Here is a 19,694-nt window from a genome sequence, read left to right on the forward strand (position 1 = left end):
TGGTGCGCGCTAGTGGTGACGTCACTTGCTCTGAGACCTTGAAGTAGTGGTTCCCCTTGCTCTGCAAGGGCCGCGGCTTTTGTGGAGCGATGGGTAACAATGCTTCGAAGGTGACTGTTGACGTGTGTAGAGCGTCCCTGGTTCACGCCCAGGTCGGGTCGAGGGGATGGGCGTAAAGTCTATACTGTTACACGCGCATCCAACCTGGAAGCCAGCCGCACCAATGTGTCGGAGGAAACACCGTACACCTAGCGACCTGGTCAGCGCGCACTGCGCCCGGCCTGCCACAGGAGTCGCTAGTGCGCAATGAGACAAGGATATCCCTACTGGACAAACCCTCCCTAACCCGGCCGACGCTAGGCCAATTGTGTGCCGCCCCATGGACCTCCCGGTCGCGGCCGGCTGCGAACCCAGGGTCTCTGGTGGCACAGCTAGCTTTTTTAGGCTGGGTTTCTGTACAGCACTTTGAGATATCAGCTGATGTACGAAGGGCTATATAAATTGATTTGATTTGATTTTGATTTGTTTGGTTATAGAGAATCCCACTACCCCTTCACTCACCTCCAGGAAGTCTACAGCGATGGGGTCATCTTTGAGCAGCTGGCCGAACAGCGCCACCCACTGGCAAATCAACTTCACTATCTTCTGCTTGGTGTTGAGGGCATAGGCTGCCTTCTCCAGATCTGAGCCCTCAGAAGGCTCAGCATGGTAGGTGCACTCAGGGATAAGGAAGAGAACCAACACACCTGAACAACAACTTAACACAGCTATTCTAGACCTAGACCACGGTCTGAGCTGCTTTCGACTTGAAGAGACACTGGTCTGTCTCTTCAGCTGGAGCGGCTGGATGCTTTGGTTGAATTATGTTCATTTGTTTTATTTATTTAATTGAATAACATTTAAACGTTTAATTTGTTTTTCGGGTACACAGATTCAAAATACTCCCACAAATGTTGGGTATGTGATCCTCTTAGAGACTAAGTGTAAGTAAATAGAAATAGACATAGCTTAGGACATCATCATCATCATCACACAACCACTACCACCACCGTCATCATCATCATTACCACCATCATCATAATCATCAAAGGATATTGGTGTTGCAGGGCCGGGCAAAGCTGGCTGGAGGGCATGAAGACCCTGTGGGTTAGCAGGAAGTCGCTCACACAGGGATCTGTGGGCACAGACAGAACAACACATAACTCACTAACAAGGACTAATGGCACTCTGTGTCCCTCCACTTTGTGTCCCATCCACTTCCTCCCTGAAAAACACAGGCGCAATGAGTCATCTGATGGCCTTTAGTGAGCGGATATAAAATAAATTTCCAGGAATGTGCCTGGCCTGATTCTGCCTGTTCTTTTCTGTCTTTGTTGGCTGTTTCATGTGAGTGACCAAAACAAACCGTTCCCATGAAACCAGAAACGATCTTTAAAGTTTGGCTGAGGATTCAGATGTGAAGCTACTGTACGGTCATCCTGGTACAGTATAGTGTGTTTTGTATTTGTATTTATTATTATGGATCCCCACTCTTCCTGGGGTCCGGCAATTTTAAGGGATTTATACAATTTCAAAAGCATTACAATACATTCATTACAGAATTAACAACACACTGAGTGTGTGCCCTCAGGCCCATACTCCACTACCACACACCTACAACACAGAATCCATGTGTAAGTGTGTATAGTATGTTATCATGTGTGTGTATGCATGTGTCTGTGCCTATGTTTGTGTTTGTGTTACTTCACAGTCCCCGCTGTTCCATAAGGTGTATTTTTATCTGCTTTTGAAATCTGATTCTACTGCTTGCATCAGTCACCTTATGTGGAATAGAGTTTCATGTAGTCATGGCTCTATGTAGTACTGTGAGCCTCTCATAGTCTGTTCTGAACTTGGGGACTGTGAAGAGACCTCTGGTGGCATGTCTTGTGGGGTATGCATGGGTGTTCGAGCTGTGTGCTAGTATTTTAAACAGACAGCTCGGTACCTTCAGCTTGTCAACACCTCTTACGAAAGCAATGATGATGATAATGATGATGTCAATCTCTCTTCCACTTTGAGCTATGAGAGATTGACATGCATGTCATTAATGTTAGCTGTCGGTGTACTTTTAAGGGCCAGCCGTGCTGCCCTGTTCTGAGCCAACTGCAATTTTCCCAAGTACATATTTGTGGCACCTGGCCATACTACTTAAAAGTAGTCCAGGTGTGACAAAACCAGGGCCTGTAGGACCTGCCTTGTTGATAGTGTTGTTAAGAAGGCAGAGCAGCGCTTTATTATGGACAGACTTCTCCCCATCTTAGCTACTGTTGTATCAATATGTTTTGACAGTTTACAATCCAGGGTAACTCCAAGCAGTTTAGTCACCTCAACTTGCTCAATTTCCACATTATTCATTATGAGATGTAATTGAGGTTTAGGGTTTAGTGAATGATTTGTCCCAAATTCAATGCTTTTAGTTTTGGAAATATTTATGACTAACTTATTCCTTGCTACCCATTCTGAAACTAACTGCAGCTCTTTGTTAAGTGTTGCAGTCATTTGAGTCGCTGTAGTAGCTGACGTGTATAGTGTTGCGTCATCTGCATACATAGAAACACTGGCCTTACTCAAAGCCAGTGGCATGTCGTTAGTAAAGATTGAAAAAAAAAGCAAGGGGCCTAAACAGTTACCCTGGAGAATTCCTGCTTCTACCTAGATTGTTTTAAAAGAGGAACTCCTGTTCTTTGAACAGAAAACAGTGGGAATATGTCAGTGGTCCAGCGACATAGAGGGGTCCAGCCACTACAGTAGAGAAACGTTTGGACCCATACAAGGCAAGCCATACAGGTTACCTACCTATAGCATCACTGCCATTAGTATCCAGCTTCACTGTCTCAAGCAGGTGTTCTAGGATCTTCTCTGGACTTCCAGCCATCACTGTATACCTGAGTGTGTAGGGGAGGGGGAGGGAGAGGGAGAGGGAGAGGGAGAGGAGGAAATAACAGAGGGAGAGGGAGAAAAAGAGGGAGAGCCGAGGGGAGGGGGAGAGCGTGTCAGTATGTGTGTAGTGTGGAAAGAGCCACAGGTGGACACATTGGTTAACAGTATAAAGAGGCAGCCATTTGAGCATCACATTGATTAAACTCAACATTTGCTAAAACACTTGAAGTGAGATAACAAAGCACAGTCTATTCAACTGAACAGGGTTCATGTCTATTTCTGTGTTGACTCAGCAATAGGCAGGCAGCTAACTGCCACAATTAACAACACTGTTAACTAAAACAGTGCTTGTTTCTTGCACATTTAATATTCTACAGTAAACATCTGTGTTTTACATGACATTGGTCTAAAAATGCCTTAGAGGAGTGTGTTCATTTAGGTCTTGATTAATGTATAAGTGCTTGTTTGACTGGTTGTTGTTATACAGTATAATATATGGGAGTGTCTTACTTGCTGCTGTTTCCTGCCCCTCCAGGATTGGTTGACTCAGCCTTCTCCAGCACCAGCACAGCTTTACCATGTTCCTCCAGACGCATGGTGTTAGCTTCCACATCCTGAAACACAATGTAAACACACAGTCATGCACACACTTTACATGCAGTTCACACTATACATGGTACACATGGATACATACACCTTTTAGCATATGCAATAGGCATATTTGAATCATTGGTGTGTATTCATGGATGCCAAGGGAAGCCAGGCTTCCCAAAATATTTGACACATTTTTACATTTTATTTATAAAATAATATATCCTTCGTCTCTCTGTGTTTTCAGAAATTTGAGTCAATTCGCAAGTGGCTGAATCTCACAGGAGAAATCTTCAGAGCGAAGGAAACAGCGCCCCTCTGTCTCAGTATGTGTAGCACACGTATCTGATGCTGCATTTTGCCGCTGTAGCATTTGATTGATCAATACCAGCAAGCATTTTGCCTCTCTTGATAAAAAAAAAAAGAATAAAAAAAGAATGAGCCAATCAGTGTTGAGCTGAGCTCAACTGTGGGTTGTCCTGGCACAGCAAAAGGCTCCCCCAAGGGAGGCCAGTTTTGGATTTGGCTTTACACCAATCAAATCACATTCTAAGGATAATCTAATTGTCAGAAAACATGTCTGTTTCTGGTCTACTTGTGTTGATGTCCTGCAGTAGCTAGCTTGCTAAATCGTCCCTTTCCTAAGCCATGTATGGAGTTGGGGATTTGGATGTGTGGTTATGTCTTAATTCTCTGGACAGGCCTATGATTATGATGGCGATTCTGATCTAACCAAAAATTAAAAATTTTGTGCCACTGGCCAGAGATGATTGAAGTTCAATATGTAGTCTAGTAGTCTCACGTTAACTAGCTGGCTAACTTAGCTGGTTCATTGTAAACCATACGAGGAAGTTAGGCTAGCAAGCAATTTCGATAGGTAGCCTATGAAAACAAAAAACTAAAAGCGTACTCTTCAAGTAGGGTGAGTCAACTTTTTTGTTTTACTTGCTTGCACATGCACGCAAACACACGCACGCACGCATACACACACACACACACACACACACACACACACACACACACACACACACACACACACACACACAAATCAGTGCCATGGACAGCCACATGATATTTAGCAACATGGGTTGGACTAAATAGTTTTTGGTATTTTTAAGTTTGCTTTCAGTGCATTAAACTAAGCATATATAGACTTGTTGATTTGATGATGTTTACATGTTTAAGTAGATTTTTTTCTATACATATATAGCAATATATGTGCTTTGTGGACTTCACTTGTTGTCACTGTCTTATTGTATATCACGGTGGTGTATGAACTAATGGGTATAGAGCAAACAACGCAATTATCACAACATAGGTTGTAGTATGACCTTTTTTACTGTCTTGGCTTCCCCAGTGATTTTACCCACACGCCCCTATTGATTTGAATAGAGTATGTACTGTACACAAAAGCAGGTTGTGATCAAAGAGAACGTGTATCTACTTTACATACAGTACACACACATCAGTATGAATACGATATGCACCCATCTTCAGTTTGTAACCAAACTTACCTTGAGGATGCGTATGAAGTCCTGTTTGTCGACTCGTAGGAAGTGGCAGTTGTCCTCTCTCAGGATGATGGTGGCTGCTCTGGGAGCATCGTTCACCAGGGCCAGCTGCCCAAAGTCTTCTCCCTCATGTAACGTCGTCACCAGGCCCTGCATCACGCACACACACACACACACACACACACACACACACACACACACACACACACACACAGTATAACTATGTAAGTGTGACCAAAAGGCTCCTTAACAACTTCTACCCCCAAGCCATAAGACTGCTGAACAGTTAATGAAATGGCTACCTGGACAAATTTACATTGACCCCCTCAATGATTTCTTTCTTTATTGTTTTGCACTAACTCTCTTGCACTGGCTCTATGTGCACATGTACTAGACTCTACCCACACACTCACACATACTACATTGACACTCCAACACACAGACTGCATACGCTCACACGCACAAAACACATGCATGAATATTGACGCCACACACACTCACAAATAGAGACACTTTCACACTTAAAATACCCTGCTGGTATTCTGTTTATTATATATCCTGATTGCCAAGTCACTTTTACCCCACCCACATGTACATATTGTATTACCTGAAGTACCTCGTACCTCTGCTCATTGAATCAGTACTGGTACTCCTTGTATACGGCCTCATTACTATTTTTTTTGTGTTACTATTTCCTATTTTATTTAGAAAATATTTGTCTTACTTTTTAACGCTGCACTGTTGAGAATGGGCTCGTAAGTAAGCATTTCACCTGTTGCATTTGGCGCATGTGACCAACAATTTGATTAACTTGATTTGATTAACTGTAAGAGTAGTGTGAATACAATTCAAATTCTCTATATCCAAACTATACTGTGTATCCTAAAGAATTGTACACAATTAAGATAACTGGGGTAAAGACCTTACCTTTCCATGTGTGATGACATTGACAGAGCCCTTCCAGATGATGTACCAGGAAGTGCCTTTGTCTCCCTGACTGAACACTGAGAAACACAAAGAGACCGAGATGTAGGATTCACATCAGTCTCAACAGTCAGCCAGCTCTACCAGACAAGGATGTAGGCACAGTGCTTCACAGGTAAGTCCAATAAAAACGAAAGGCCGGGAGGCAAAGTGCTGGTGATTTGTATTTTTTTCCCATGTTCATGGCATTTTCGGTTGACATTTCAGTCAGCTTTGCCGACAGACAGATTTCTCTGACAATCTAATGGACTGATTGTCCAAGATAAAGATTTTGAAATATTCAAGTGGGTTTCAGTAGGTTTTACATCCGTGGCAGAAATAATTTGTTCTGTTACTGATGGACAGGTTTGTTGTATGCTGCACTGAGGGGGAGGATGGTAACAGAGACAGAGTATCTCTAGCACCTGTGGTGGTGATGTGGGCCCGGTGAGGCTCTCTTTCACTCTCTCGCCCACCAGAGTTTTAAAAAAACATCACAGAGGACTATGACACTCACAGACTGTGCCTGCCTTGGCATGGGACTCAAACATCAGCACTGCTGCCAACTCCTTACGGACCTACAGGAAGAAACAAGGAAAGGGAACGAGACAGGATTAAACAGGGAGAGGTCAGAGAGAGGGTCAGTGTAAAGCCTTAGCGCTACAGGACATACAGTAGGGCTGCTTCCTCCTCTTGGACCCAGATTTAACCTATTCCTGGACTAAAAATAATTTCTAATCACTTTCAAAACTCGATTGAGCATTGCTTTTGCAGACCAGGATTGACTTTATCTGGGTCTGGGAAAACCGCTCATCGTGTGCAGATTTTCGAGTCCACTGGAGGCTCAATTCACGTTCTTAAGAACTGGGCCCATATTCAATTCCCTTTCTAAGAACTGGGCCCCATATTCAATTCCCTTTCTAAGAACTGGGCCCATATTCAATTCCCTTTGGAAGAACTTCTACCATATTCAATTCCCTTTCGAAGAACTGGGCCCCATATTCAATTCCCTTTCTAAGAACTGGGCCCCATATTCAATTCCCTTTCTAAGAACTGGGCCCCATATTCAATTCCCTTTCTAAGAACTGGGCCCATATTCAATTCCCTTTGGAAGAACTTCGCCCATATTCAATTCCCTTTCGAAGAACTGGGCCCCATATTCAATTCCCTTTCTAAGAACTGGGCCCATATTCAATTCCCTTTCTAAGAAATGTGCCCATATTCAATTTATTTTCTAAGAACTTCGCCCATATTCAAATCCCTTACGAAGAACTGGGCCCCATATTCAATTCCCTTTCGAAGAACTGGGCCCCATATTCAATTCCCTTTCTAAGAACTGGGCCCATATTCAATTCCCTTTCTAAGAAATGTGCCCATATTCAATTCATTTTCTAAGAACTTCACCCATATTTAAATCCCTTACGAAGAACTGGGCCACATATTCAATTCACTTTCTAAGAACTGGGCCCATATTCAATTCCCTTTCGAAGAACTGGGCCCCATATTCAATTCCCTTTCTAAGAACTGGGCCCATATTCAGTTCCCTTTCTAAGAAATGTGCCCATATTCAATTCCCTTTCTAAGAACTTCGCCCATATTCAATTCCCTTTCTAAGAACTGGGCCCCATATTCAATTCCCTTTCTAGGAACTGGGCCCATATTCAATTCCCTTTCTAAGAAATGTGCCCATATTCAATTCATTTTCTAAGAACTGGGCCCATATTCAATTCACTTTCTAAGAACTAGGCCCCATATTCAATTAATTTTCTAAGAACTGGGCCCATATTCAATTCACTTTCTAAGAACTTCGCCCATATTCAATTCCCTTTCGAAGAACTGTGCCCCATATTCAATTCACTTTCTAAGAACTGGGCCCCATATTCAATTCATTTTCTAAGAACTGGGCCCCATATTCAATTCACTTTCTAAGAACTGGGCCCATATTCAATTCACTTTCTAAGAACTGGGCCCCAATTTCAATTCACAAAGCATCTCAGAGTAGGAGTACTGATCTAGGATCAGGTCCCCCACATCCACATAATCGCATTCTTTGTGATCTATGATCTAGGCCAGGGGTATTCAACTGGGGGTCTGCGGCGGTACTGCAGGGGTTCAGCAATGTTTAAAAATAAATAAACAAATATATATATAGAGAGTAAATAGCCTAGTGGTTAGAGCAGCGTAGCCTAGTGGTTAGAGCGTTGGACTAGTAACCAGAAGGTTGCAAGTTCAAACCCCCGAGCTGACAAGGTACAAATCTGTTGTTCTGCCCCTGAACAGGCAGTTAACCCACTGTTCCCAGGCCGTCATTGAAAATAAGAATGTGTTCTTAACTGACTTGCCTGGTTAAATAAAGGTAAAATATATCAAAAGTTTGGACACACCTACTCATTCCAGGGTTTTTCTTTATTTTTACTATTTTCTACATTGTAGAATAATAGTGAAGACATCAAAACTATGAAATAACACATATGGAATCATGTAACAACCAAAAAAGTGTTAAACAAATCAAAATATATTTTATATTTGAGATTCTTCAAAGTAGCCACCCTTTGCCTTGATGACAGCTTTGCACAATCTTGGCGTTCTCTCAACCAGCTTCATGAGGTAGTCACCTGGAATGAATTTCAATTAACAGGTGCGCCTTGTTAAAAGTTCCTTTGTGGAATTTCTTTCATTCTTAATGCTTTCGAGCCAATCAGCTGTGTTGTGACAAGGTAGGGTTGGTATACAGAAGATAGCCCTATTTGGCAAAAGACCAAGTCCATATTATGGCAAGAACAGCTCAAATAAGCAAAGAGAAAGAACAGTTCATCATTACTTTAAGACATGAAGGTCAGTCAATCTGGAAAATGTCAAAAACTTTCTTCAAGTGCATTTGCAAAAACCATCAAGCGCTATGATGAAACTGCCTCTCATGAGGACCACCACAGAAAAATAAGACCCAGAGTTACCTCTGGTGAAGAGAATAAGTTCATTAGAGTTTCCAGCCTCAGAAATTTCAGCCCAAATAGATGCTTCACAGAGTTCAAGTAACAGACACATCTCAAAATCAACTGTTCAGAGGAGACAGGGTGAATCAGGCCTTCATTGTCGTATTGCTGCAAAGAAACCACTACTAAAGGACACCAATAATAAGAAGAGACTTGCTTGGTCAAGAAACACGAGCAATGGACATTAGACTGGTGGAAATCTGTCCTTTGGTCTGATGAGTCCAAATTTGAGATTTTTGGTTTCGACCACTGTGTCTTTGTGAGATGCAGAGTAGGTGAACGGATGATCTCCACATGTGTGGTTTCCACCGTGAAGCATGGAGGAGGAGGTGTGATGGTGTGGGGATGCTTTTCTGGTGACACTGTCAGTGATTTATTTAGAATTCAAGGCACATGGCTACCACAGTATTCTGAAGCGATACGCCATCCCATCTGGTTTGCGCTTAGTGGGATTATCATTTGTTTTTCAACAGGACAATGACCCAAAACACACATCCAAGCTGTGTAAGGGCTATCTGACCAAGGAGAGTGATGGAGTGCAGCATCAGATGACCTGTCTTCCATAATCCCCCGACCTCAACTCAATTGAGATGGTTTGGGATGAGTTGGACCGCAGAGTGAAGGAAAAGCAGCCAACAAGTGCTCAGCATATGTGGGAACTCCTTCAAGATTGTTGGATAAGCCTTCCAGGTGACTACTTTATGAAGCTGATTGAGAGAATGCCAAGTTTGTAAAACTGTCATGAAGGCAAAGGGTGGCTACTTTGAAGAATCTCAAATATAAAATATATTTGGATTTTTTTAACACGTTTTTGGTTACTACATGATCCCATATGTGCTATTTCATAGTTTTGATGTTTTCACTATTATTCTACAATGTAGAAAATGGTAAAAAATTAAGAAAAACACTTGAATTAGTAGGTGTGTCCAAACTTTTGAATGGTACTGTATATATATATAAAAGTGATAAAAAAATTAAGATTATTATGAATATCGCTAGCAACGACAGAATAAACACATTTTGAATTACATACCTACAGTAGAAAGAGTAGAATATCTTATTTCAAATTATGACAACTTTAGTTTTTAAATCCTAATACTGAGCAAATTACACTCTTCGGAGTCAATTACACTCATACATTTTGAAAAAGCCCCCACCAATAGGCTACCAGTGTGGCAAGTGCTGCTGGCCCCTCGTAATCTTTCTTGACCATATATCCTTGCCATTAGCATTCACCTGAATGTTTTAGCTAACATATGATGGGGGTCCCTGGGTTGCCGGTTTGCCTGGGAGGGGGTCCCTGGGCAAGAAAAGGTTGAAGACCGCCGATGTCGGCAAAACTGGTGCTTTATTAGTAGTCCTACTCTGAGACTGTGAATGTGGGCCATGGACCGGTGTAGCCCGGTTTCTACAGAACATCTTCTGACTAGACTCAGGCTGTACGTGTCCTCAATAGCACCACTTTCACTGTAGAGCTCACTACTTTTGGACAGCTCACTACTTTTGGACAGAGCCATATGGTAATGCAATACATAGGGAATAGGGCTCCACTTGGGACGCGGCCAAAGACAGGACAGGAAGCTGAGACTCACTGAGGTGGAGAGGTGAGCAGCAGCCTTGACATGAAGCAGCTCCTCATAGATCACCTCCATGTCCTCCGCACTACGCTGGCTGGGGCTGCAGAGAGGACGGGATACGCGCAGGTTACAATAGGGTCAGAGGTTAGGCCTTAGAATAGGATGATTGATATATGGTACGATAGGAGAGCAGATATAATACAATAGAAGTTTATTGTCCATCTGAGGATGGAAATTTCCCTTTGACTTGGAAGAGTAAAACAACCTTGATACAAACACACAGCATAATAAAATGGAACTCACCATTTACGTAAAATCATGGTCAAAAGAGCATCTGGACCAATCTGCAGTAATAACGACAAACCCTCCTGCAGCTCATCGTCTAATTGGTCCTTCTCATTGGTCATGTGGTTCAGTCCGAACTCCAAATCCAGGAAGCGGTAAAATTGAGTGTCTTTGTCATGGAAGTTTAACTCCTGCTTCACTACATTGTGATAGGAGACATTGAGTTTGGTTACACTCACAGCAGGGAGTGGTTGATTCTTGTCAAATGATCATATTTGACAATACATGATGATAATACATTCACTCTGATTAAAGTTTCTTACCATGAACAATGATTCCTTCATCCACCAGGACTTGCCACATGCCAACTGCCTGGCTCCTTAATTGGAAGCATTCGTTTAGCTTCATCAGCCAATCAACAAGCTCTTTCCCCGAACAACATTGTCTGTAAGGGAAAGAGTGAGATTTCTACAAGGAAACGATCTAGCATTTTCATTTCAGAAAGACAAACAGGCAAAGTAATAGTAGAATTTGCAATCATTGACAGGAGCAAGGCCCCATACCTGTAGGTCTTCAGGTGATGCTTTCTGTCTCTGATCAGGCCAGGGCTACGCTCTATCAAGGCACTGTACACCACCCTGGCTGCCTTCAGAATTCGATCCGACAGAAACTACAAGGTGTGCGAGAAAGAGAGAGAGAGAGGGAGAGAAATACTGGGTCAAATACTTGACACAGTCAAATGTAGGCTATGTGCAAATCAAAATGTAATTGAACAATGGACCTCTTCCTCTGCTTATCATATGCACACAACCAACATGCCTTTACTTCTGTGTCATTTCCATGACGTGATAAAGACATGAGGTCATATAAATGAAGCGGGAAATGTGAAGTGTCACACAGAAGGTCTTGTGACAACAGACAGTGACAACAGTGACCCACTGTGTAGACATGCAAGGAGCTAGAATGACAAGTGAAAAGCAAGTGGCAGTGGCAGAAAGCATATATTCTGTGAGAAGCATTACAGGAACCATGTGTGATGTCACATACGTCACTGGTGTGAGTGGAGTGTTTGGCTTTGCAGGGGCTAGAGTCCCTAATTGTGAGCGTGTGGGAGGAGAGCTGGTGAGAATGTGTTATGGAGAGAGTTACTGCACTGCTAAACTCTCCCACACCACACACATAACTGTCTCCTCATCAGAGAGTGAGTGGATGTCACTTGGCTACGTTGACAACTTTGCCATTCTGAGAGTTTTCACTTTGCCTCCTCTCAGATTCTCTAAGTAGTATAATTTCTAATACACCTCCCAGTCATTTTTTGTCCATTCCCTGCCCCCTCCTATCTCACTCCTCTCTGCTATGCTCTACCACCCAAACAGAATGTGAGAAAAAAAAAAACTGTAAAATTTGTATCAACCACTGATGCAGACTAAAGCTTATGTAACTCACAGCATTGGGTCTGTTGCTGTGCAGCCTATTTCCTACCATTTCCTGTTTATACGCAACCTCCATGACAAAACCAATATTACAAATGGCTAAATATCAACATTTACTGGTTTGTTAATGAACTAGAATGTCTTCATTTCACTCCCTTCCACTCAATATGTTCTTGGTCCTAGTCTTGTGATTCCACGAGTGACTCACACAGTTGATTGTTTGTTATTGGGCTTCCTTCAGGGCTCTGTTTGTCCAAGGTGGTGGTCTTGAGATTCAGATTGAACTTAACAAAGACCATTTCCTTTAGCTTTTGTCTCCACTTGGCGTGGTGTTGTGGTGGACGGTGATTTCCTAGCCTCCTCTCCCAAACGCCTGGCCCCTAGCCAGGCCTCAGCCCTTAGCCTGCTCTTGCTGGTGTTGTGGTGGATGGGGGCAGCCTGTGAGGCCCTCTCCCCTCTCTCCTGTCACCAAAGCCAGGCTCCTAGCCTGCCCTGGCCAATGGCTCTGGCTCCAAGCCACTCGGGATGAAATGATTGGCTCCTGACCCGTGACTGATCTGCCGACTCCGTCCTCGTCAAAGACAACACAACCTGACAGAACCTGGGGTTCTCATCCATTTTCAGAACCATGTACAAAAGAATGGGGAAACCTGCATGCTACTTTAAAGTTCAAAGAGACACACCTGCTGTGTGAGAAGTTAACTGAGGGGTCCCCAAAGCTCCCCATCCCCCAAGCCCCCCCTTCATTCCTCTGTTTTCCCACAGGCTGTCCTGCTCCCAGACCTAGTGTCTACAGACTGTATGCACCATTCTGAACCTTTCATCCTCTCCACTGACTCCAGACTGTTCCCAGGGGACTGCAGACTGGTCCCAGGGGACTGCAGACTGGCTCTACTGGCTGTGCTGGCTGGAGGTCACCACTATTCCCATGTGCCCTAACTGTTCCTGTGGGACCACTAGCTACCACCATGTTCTCAGCCTGGTCATCTCTGACCTCTGACACTGAGATAATAAACTCCAAATGCATAAATCCCCCCATCATCATTGCAAACAAGCTGGCATTTCTACTGTGACTGTGTTCAGCTTGCAATCTTAAACACATTTTCTTATAACAACAGACCAAAACAGAATGTTTCATACAGCACATCCTGGGTACAGCACCCCACCTACTAAGTAGCTAAACACACAGGACATAATCACTCATCATCAATCTGTTCGGTTCTGTATATACTGGAAGAACAAAAGCTCTAAATCTCTGTGAACTCTGTGATGAACTACTTGAGAACATGTAGATCTACTAAGCATGTAATCTAGGGCAATGGTTTTCAACGGGTGTGCCTTGAGAAGCTGTCCAGGTGTGCTGCAAACCTTTTCCCAATCTTGATTCTTTTTTTTTGAACACACTTATAAATGTGACCTGTGAAATGCACATTCAATTTTGACTTGGGGGCACCACTGCCACTCAGATAAATACATTGTTTATCTTGTATCCTGATGCCTAGTCACCTTACCCTAAAACATACCTCTATCACTCCAGAATCACTGCACATTGTAAATATGGTATTGGAACTGACCCCGTATAAAGCTTTTTAGTTATCTTGTTTTTATATCTTGTGTGTTTTTCTTCTACCTTGTGTTATTTTTAGTACTACATTGACATTGATTACTGCCTTGTTGGGTTTAGCGCTGGCAAGAATGGCATTTCACTGTACTTGTGCATTTGACATTGAAACTTGAATAGCTCATGGTCACATCTGTATCTACAAATCCAGTTTGCTCAGGCATGTTGTCGCATTTTTATCAGTTGAGGGGCGCACATCATGAGCAAAGTCCTTTCCCACTGGACACAGACGTCAGTTCAACGTCTGGTTTTGATTTACATTTGGTTGAGCTGTCATCTACTGTGAATTCAACGTGAAGTCAACAAAACCATTCACCATGTCATTCGGTTTAGGTTAAAAGTTAGGTGAAAAAAAGACGGAATGCGTTACAGTTACTTTTTGGCAAATCCATTTAGTTTTCTATGTTGATTCATCACCGGTGCCAAGCTTCCTGCCCTCCAGGACCTCTATACCAGGCGGTGTCAGAGGATGGCCCTAAAAATGGTCAAAGACCCCAGCCACCCTAGTCATAGACTGCTTCTCTCTGCTACCGAACGGCAAGTGATACCGGAGTGCCAAGTCTAGGTCCAAGAGGCTTCTAAACAGCTTCTACCCCCAAGCCATGAGACCCTGAACATCTAATCAAATGGCTACCCTAGACTATTTGCATTGTCCCCCCCCCCCTCTTTTACACTCCTGCTACTCTCTGTTATTATCTATGCATAGTCACTTTAATAACTCTACCTACATACATATTACCTCAATTACCTCGACTAGCCGGTGCCCCGCACACTGACTCTGTACCGGTACCCCCTGTATATAGCCTGGCTATTGTTATTTTATTATTATTTGTTACTTTTATTTTATTTTTTTAGGTATTTTTCTTTAAACTGTATTGTTTTGATTCAGGGCTTGTAAGTAAGCATTTCACTGTTGTCACGCCGTGACCTTAGAGATCCTTTTTATGTCTCTATTTTGGTTTGGTCAGGGTGTGAGTTGGGGTGGGAATTCTATGATTTGTGTTTCTATGATTTTCTATTTCTATGTTTTGGCCGGGTATGGTTCTCAATCAGGGACAGCTGTCTATCCTTGTCTATGATTGGGAACCATACTTAGGTACCCTTTTCCCCCCTGTGTTTGTGGGAAGTTAACTTTGTTTGATGGCACATAGCCTTAAGCTTCACAGTTTGTTTTGTATTGTTTATTGTTTTGTCGGTGTCATTTCGAATAAAAGAGAAAATGTACGCTCACCACGCTGCACCTTGGTCCAGCTCTTTTAACGGCCGTGACAACTGTAAGGTCTCCACCTGTTGTATTCAGCGCATGTGACAAATACAATTTGATTTGAGCCAATCTCATCGCAATGATTTATTGGGTTGAAATAATGTGGAAACAACGTTGATGCAAAAAGTTTTTGCCCAGTGGGTTGTATCAATTTACTTCGCCTGTGAGAACAGTTAGCACAGGCACGTCTGATTAAAGGCGCCACATGGTCAATCTGGATTGGCAAGGTCAGGGCATTCATACTTCTTACACTTCGCTTAGCAGCACAGAGCTGCTGTCAAGGAAGTAAGTTTGTGTTTATTCCGGACCTCCCGCCCTCACCTACCGTCACCCATTAATGTCAATGAGGAGCAATACGGAGCGATGCAGAGCTCAGTTATATTTAAAAAATGGTTGAGAGCTCAATTGGGCCTCTGCGTGCCTCCAGAGTCTCCGCAATATGCGTCACATTCCGTCCACATTTTCAAATGAAGAATAAATAGGCTTTTATAGATTTATCTGTACCACAGCCTCTGCCATATAAACAAACACAGCACACATGGCTTTGTGTCAGTGGTTGCACCTTTACAATGCAGAAACCCACAAGTCTCTAGCTCAAACAGTTAAACACTAAAGACCTATTTTTACAAAAAAATTGCACGGATTCGTGGGATGCTCTTACAGAGGTACACACAAATGAATCATCACGAGTAAGGAACTATGAAAATAGTTTAAATAAACTGTATTTCATCTTTAAAAAAATGTTTGTCACAGAAAATAGAGAATTTTACAGTAGGGATCAGATGAGATGGGGGTCATTGCCACTAAATAAATGAATAGGGACATTTTTGGTGGGGTGCTAAAAATGGATCCCATAAAGGTGTGCCGTAGTTCAAAAAAGGTAAGGAAGCACTGATCTTAGCCCATGTGTTAGTAGTATAGGCAGGAGGAACTCCCTGATTGTTCCCGACCCCATGCATCAGGTTAGAGAGTAAACCGTTTTCCCTCAGGTGTGCCAGTGCTGGTGAATGGCATACTGTATGTACTGTAGAAGTGGCCCTTTCTCTCTCACACTGCTCTCTCTGACGTTTCAGGTCCGGAACAGGCTGAGTATGTGCTTTAGATAAACATTAATGACACACTTTCTTACGGAGACCAAGTCAAAGTCTGCCTTTGAATGTTATGTCTGTGTTTGAATAGTGTAGTATCACAAAAGGAACATGGGCCTGTTAAAATGTTTTTTAAATATTTGTGGGTGGGTTGGTTTGTCTGATAATGGCTAATGTGGTCTGTGGTTATGGCCTTTCCACCCACACTTTCCCCCCCTTCTTATAACAACACTTACAGTGGGGAGAACAAGTATTTGATACACTGCTGATTTTGCAGGTTTTCCTACTTACAAAGCATGTAGAGGTCTGTAATTGTTATCATAGGTACACTTCAACTGTGAGAGACGGAATCTAAAACAAAAATCCAGAAAATCACATTGCATGATTTTTAAGTATTTAATTAGCATTTTATTGCATGACATAAGTATTTGATACATCAGAAAAGCAGAACTTAATATTTGGTACAGAAACCTTTGTTTGCAATTACAGAGATCATATGTTTCCTGTAGTTCTTGACCAGGTTTGCACACACTGCAGCAGGGATTTTGGCCCACTCCTCCATACAGACCTTCTCCAGATCCTTCAGGTTTCGGGGCTGTCGCTGAGCAATACGGACTTTCAGCTCCCTCCAATTATTATCTATTGGGTTCAGGTCTGGAGACTGGCTAGGCCACTCCAGGACCTTGAGATGCTTCTTACGGAGCCGCTCCTTAGTTGCCCTGGCTGTGTGTTTCGGGTCGTTGTCATGCTGGAAGACCCAGGCACGAACCATATTCAATGCTCTTACTGATGGAAGGAGGTTGTTGGCCAAGATCTTGCGATACATGGCCCCATCCATCCTCCCCTCAATACGGTGCAGTCGTCCTGTCCCCTTTGCAGAAAAGCATCCCCAAAGAATGATGTTTCCACCTCCATGCTTCACGGTTGGGATGGTGTTCTTGGGTTTGTACTTATCCTTCTTCTTCCTCCAAACACGGCGAGTGGAGTTTAGACCAAGAAGCTATATTTTTGTCTCATCAGACCACATGACCTTCTCCCATTCCTCCTCTGGATCATCCAGATGGTCATTGGCAACTTCAGACGGTTCTGGACATGCGTTGGCTTGAGCAGGAGGACCTTGCGTGCGCTGCAGGATTTTAATCCATGACGGCGTAGTGTGTTACTAATGGTTTTCTTTGAGACTGTGGTCCCAGCTCTCTTCAGGTCATTGACCAGGTCCTGCCGTGTAGTTCTGGGCTGATCCCTCACCTTCCTCATGACCATTGATGCCCAACGAGGTGAGATCTTGCATGGAGCCCCAGACCGAGGGTGATTGACCGTCACTTGAACCATTTTCTACTAATTGCGCCAACAGTTGTTGCCTTCTCACCAAGCTGCTTGCCTATTGTCCTGTAGCCCATCCCAGCCTTGTGCAGGTCTACAATTTTCTCCCTGATGTCCTTAGACAGCTTTCTGGTCTTGGCCATTGTGGAGAGGTTGAGGTCTGTTTGATTGAGTGTGTGAACAGGTAACGAGTTCAAACAGGTGCAGTTAATACAGGTAATGAGTGGAGAACTGGAGCGCTTCTTAAAGAAAAACTAACAGGTCTGTGAGAGACGGAATTCTTACGGGTTGGTAAGTGATCAAATACTTATGTCATGCAATAAAATGCCAATGAATTACTTAAAAATCATACAATGTGATTTTCTGGATTTTTGTTTTAGATTCCGTCTCTCACAGTTGAAGTGTACCTATGATAAAAATTACAGACCTCTACATGCTTTGTAAGTGGGAAAACCTGCTAAATCTGCAGTGTATCAAATACTTGTTCTTCCCACTGTAAATAAAGTCACTTTGTTACCTTCATTCTCTGGCTCAGTGACAGTAACTGTTTCAATAACTGAATGTGGTGTGTGGGCTTACTATATTTGTGCCCATAGTCGGTGTTAAATAAGTGTCAAATTTCTACTAGTGTTCTGAAGTTTCCTCTGTAGGCGAGTCTACAGTCTCCCTCTGTGCTGTGACCTTAGTGGGCTTTGTTCTCTCCTCTTCTGTTCTCTCTGGAACATGACTGTACCTGGAGGGAGGGATGGAGCACCACGCCGGTGGGCAGAGGAGCTGTAGGAACTGCATCTCACATCCCACTCTCTATACAGACTTCAGACCTTCTGAGGGGTTATTGTTTCCAACAAGTACACTTCCTCCTCCATTTCAGAAATACCAAGCTACAGCACTGGATTTTTTTTCTTCCTTTATTCAAAACAGGAAGTGCCAATTTAGGTAAATAGGCCTGACGGCATTGATGAGAAGTTTTTTATTTTTTAAAACCTGTGTGAATATACGTAGCACCAAATCCCAAATCACAATAACCATCTTGATCATCATTAGATAACTAACAGAACAATCTCAAATCTCTAAACCAGGAGTCTCAAACTCATTTTCCCAGCTCGCAAAATTCAGTCTTCAAAGAGGTCCGGAGGGCCCAACATAAAATGAATTACAGTAGGGAAGTATTCAGACCACTTGACTTAAAAAAATGTTTTTACAGCCTTATTCTAAAATGGATTAAATAGTTTTTGTTCCCTCATCAATCTACACACAACAACCCATAATGACAAAGCAAAAACAAGTTTTTAGAAATATTAGCACAAAAAAAAGAAAAAGAAAACTGAAATATCACATTTACATAAGTATTCAGACCCTTTAGTCAGTACTTTGTTGAAGAACCTGCAGTGATTATAGCCTCTTCTTGGGTATGACGCTACAAGCTTGGCACACCTATATGTGGGGAGTTTCTCTCATTCTTCTCTGCAGATCCGCTCAAGCTCTGTCAGGTTGGATGGGGAGCATCGCTGCACAGCTATTTTCAAATGAAATGAAATCAAATTCTATTGGTCACATACACATATTTAGCAGATGTTATTGCAGGTGTAGCGAAATGCATGTGTTCCTAGCTCCAACAGTGCAGTAATATCTACCAATTCACAACAATACACACAAATAGAAAGTAAAATGATGGAATTAAAAAATATATAAATATTAGAACGAGCAATGTCAGAGTGGCATTGACTATAATACAGTATAATATAATACAGTGTATACATATGAAATGAGTAAAGCAGTATGTAAACATTATTAAAGTAACTAGTGTTTCGTTATTAAAGTGACCAGTGATTCCAAGTCTATGTATATGGCAGCAGCCTCTAAGGTACACGGTTGAGTAACCGGGTGGTAGCCGGCTAGTGATGGCTATTTAATAGTCTGATGGCCTTTAACAGTCAGGTCTCTCCAGAGATGTTCGATCGGGTTCAAGTCCGGGTTCTGGCTGGGCCATTCAAGGACATCCAGAGACTTGTCCTGAAGCCACTCCTGCGTTGACTTGGTTGTGTGCTTAGTGTCGTTGTCCTGTTGGAAGGGGAACCTTCGCCCCATTCTGAGGTCCTGAGCGCTCTGGAACAGGTTTTCAT

At 42.8% G+C, this 19,694-nt stretch overlaps 1 protein-coding gene across 7 annotated transcripts in view; it reads right to left on the reverse strand.

The window, feature by feature from the left end:
* LOC115102440 (rap guanine nucleotide exchange factor 3-like) overlaps positions 1-19,694 on the reverse strand; it is a 47,332-nt gene that overhangs the window by 7,533 nt on the left and 20,105 nt on the right. For all 7 annotated transcript variants that reach the window (XM_029622389.2, XM_029622393.2, XM_029622388.2 and 4 more), the window contains 11 exons: positions 11,406-11,512; positions 11,166-11,287; positions 10,861-11,041; positions 10,573-10,657; positions 6,505-6,565; positions 5,952-6,028; positions 5,028-5,174; positions 3,433-3,536; positions 2,839-2,927; positions 1,096-1,174; positions 562-712 (listed from right to left, as the gene is read on the reverse strand). In XM_029622389.2, coding sequence (XP_029478249.1) covers positions 562-712; positions 1,096-1,174; positions 2,839-2,927; positions 3,433-3,536; positions 5,028-5,174; positions 5,952-6,028; positions 6,505-6,565; positions 10,573-10,657; positions 10,861-11,041; positions 11,166-11,287; positions 11,406-11,512 — 1,203 coding nt within the window. The remainder of the gene's footprint in view (positions 1-561; positions 713-1,095; positions 1,175-2,838; positions 2,928-3,432; positions 3,537-5,027; positions 5,175-5,951; positions 6,029-6,504; positions 6,566-10,572; positions 10,658-10,860; positions 11,042-11,165; positions 11,288-11,405; positions 11,513-19,694) is intronic.

This window comes from Oncorhynchus nerka, linkage group LG20 (assembly GCF_034236695.1).
Source record: "Oncorhynchus nerka isolate Pitt River linkage group LG20, Oner_Uvic_2.0, whole genome shotgun sequence".
Lineage (NCBI taxonomy): Eukaryota > Metazoa > Chordata > Actinopteri > Salmoniformes > Salmonidae > Oncorhynchus > Oncorhynchus nerka.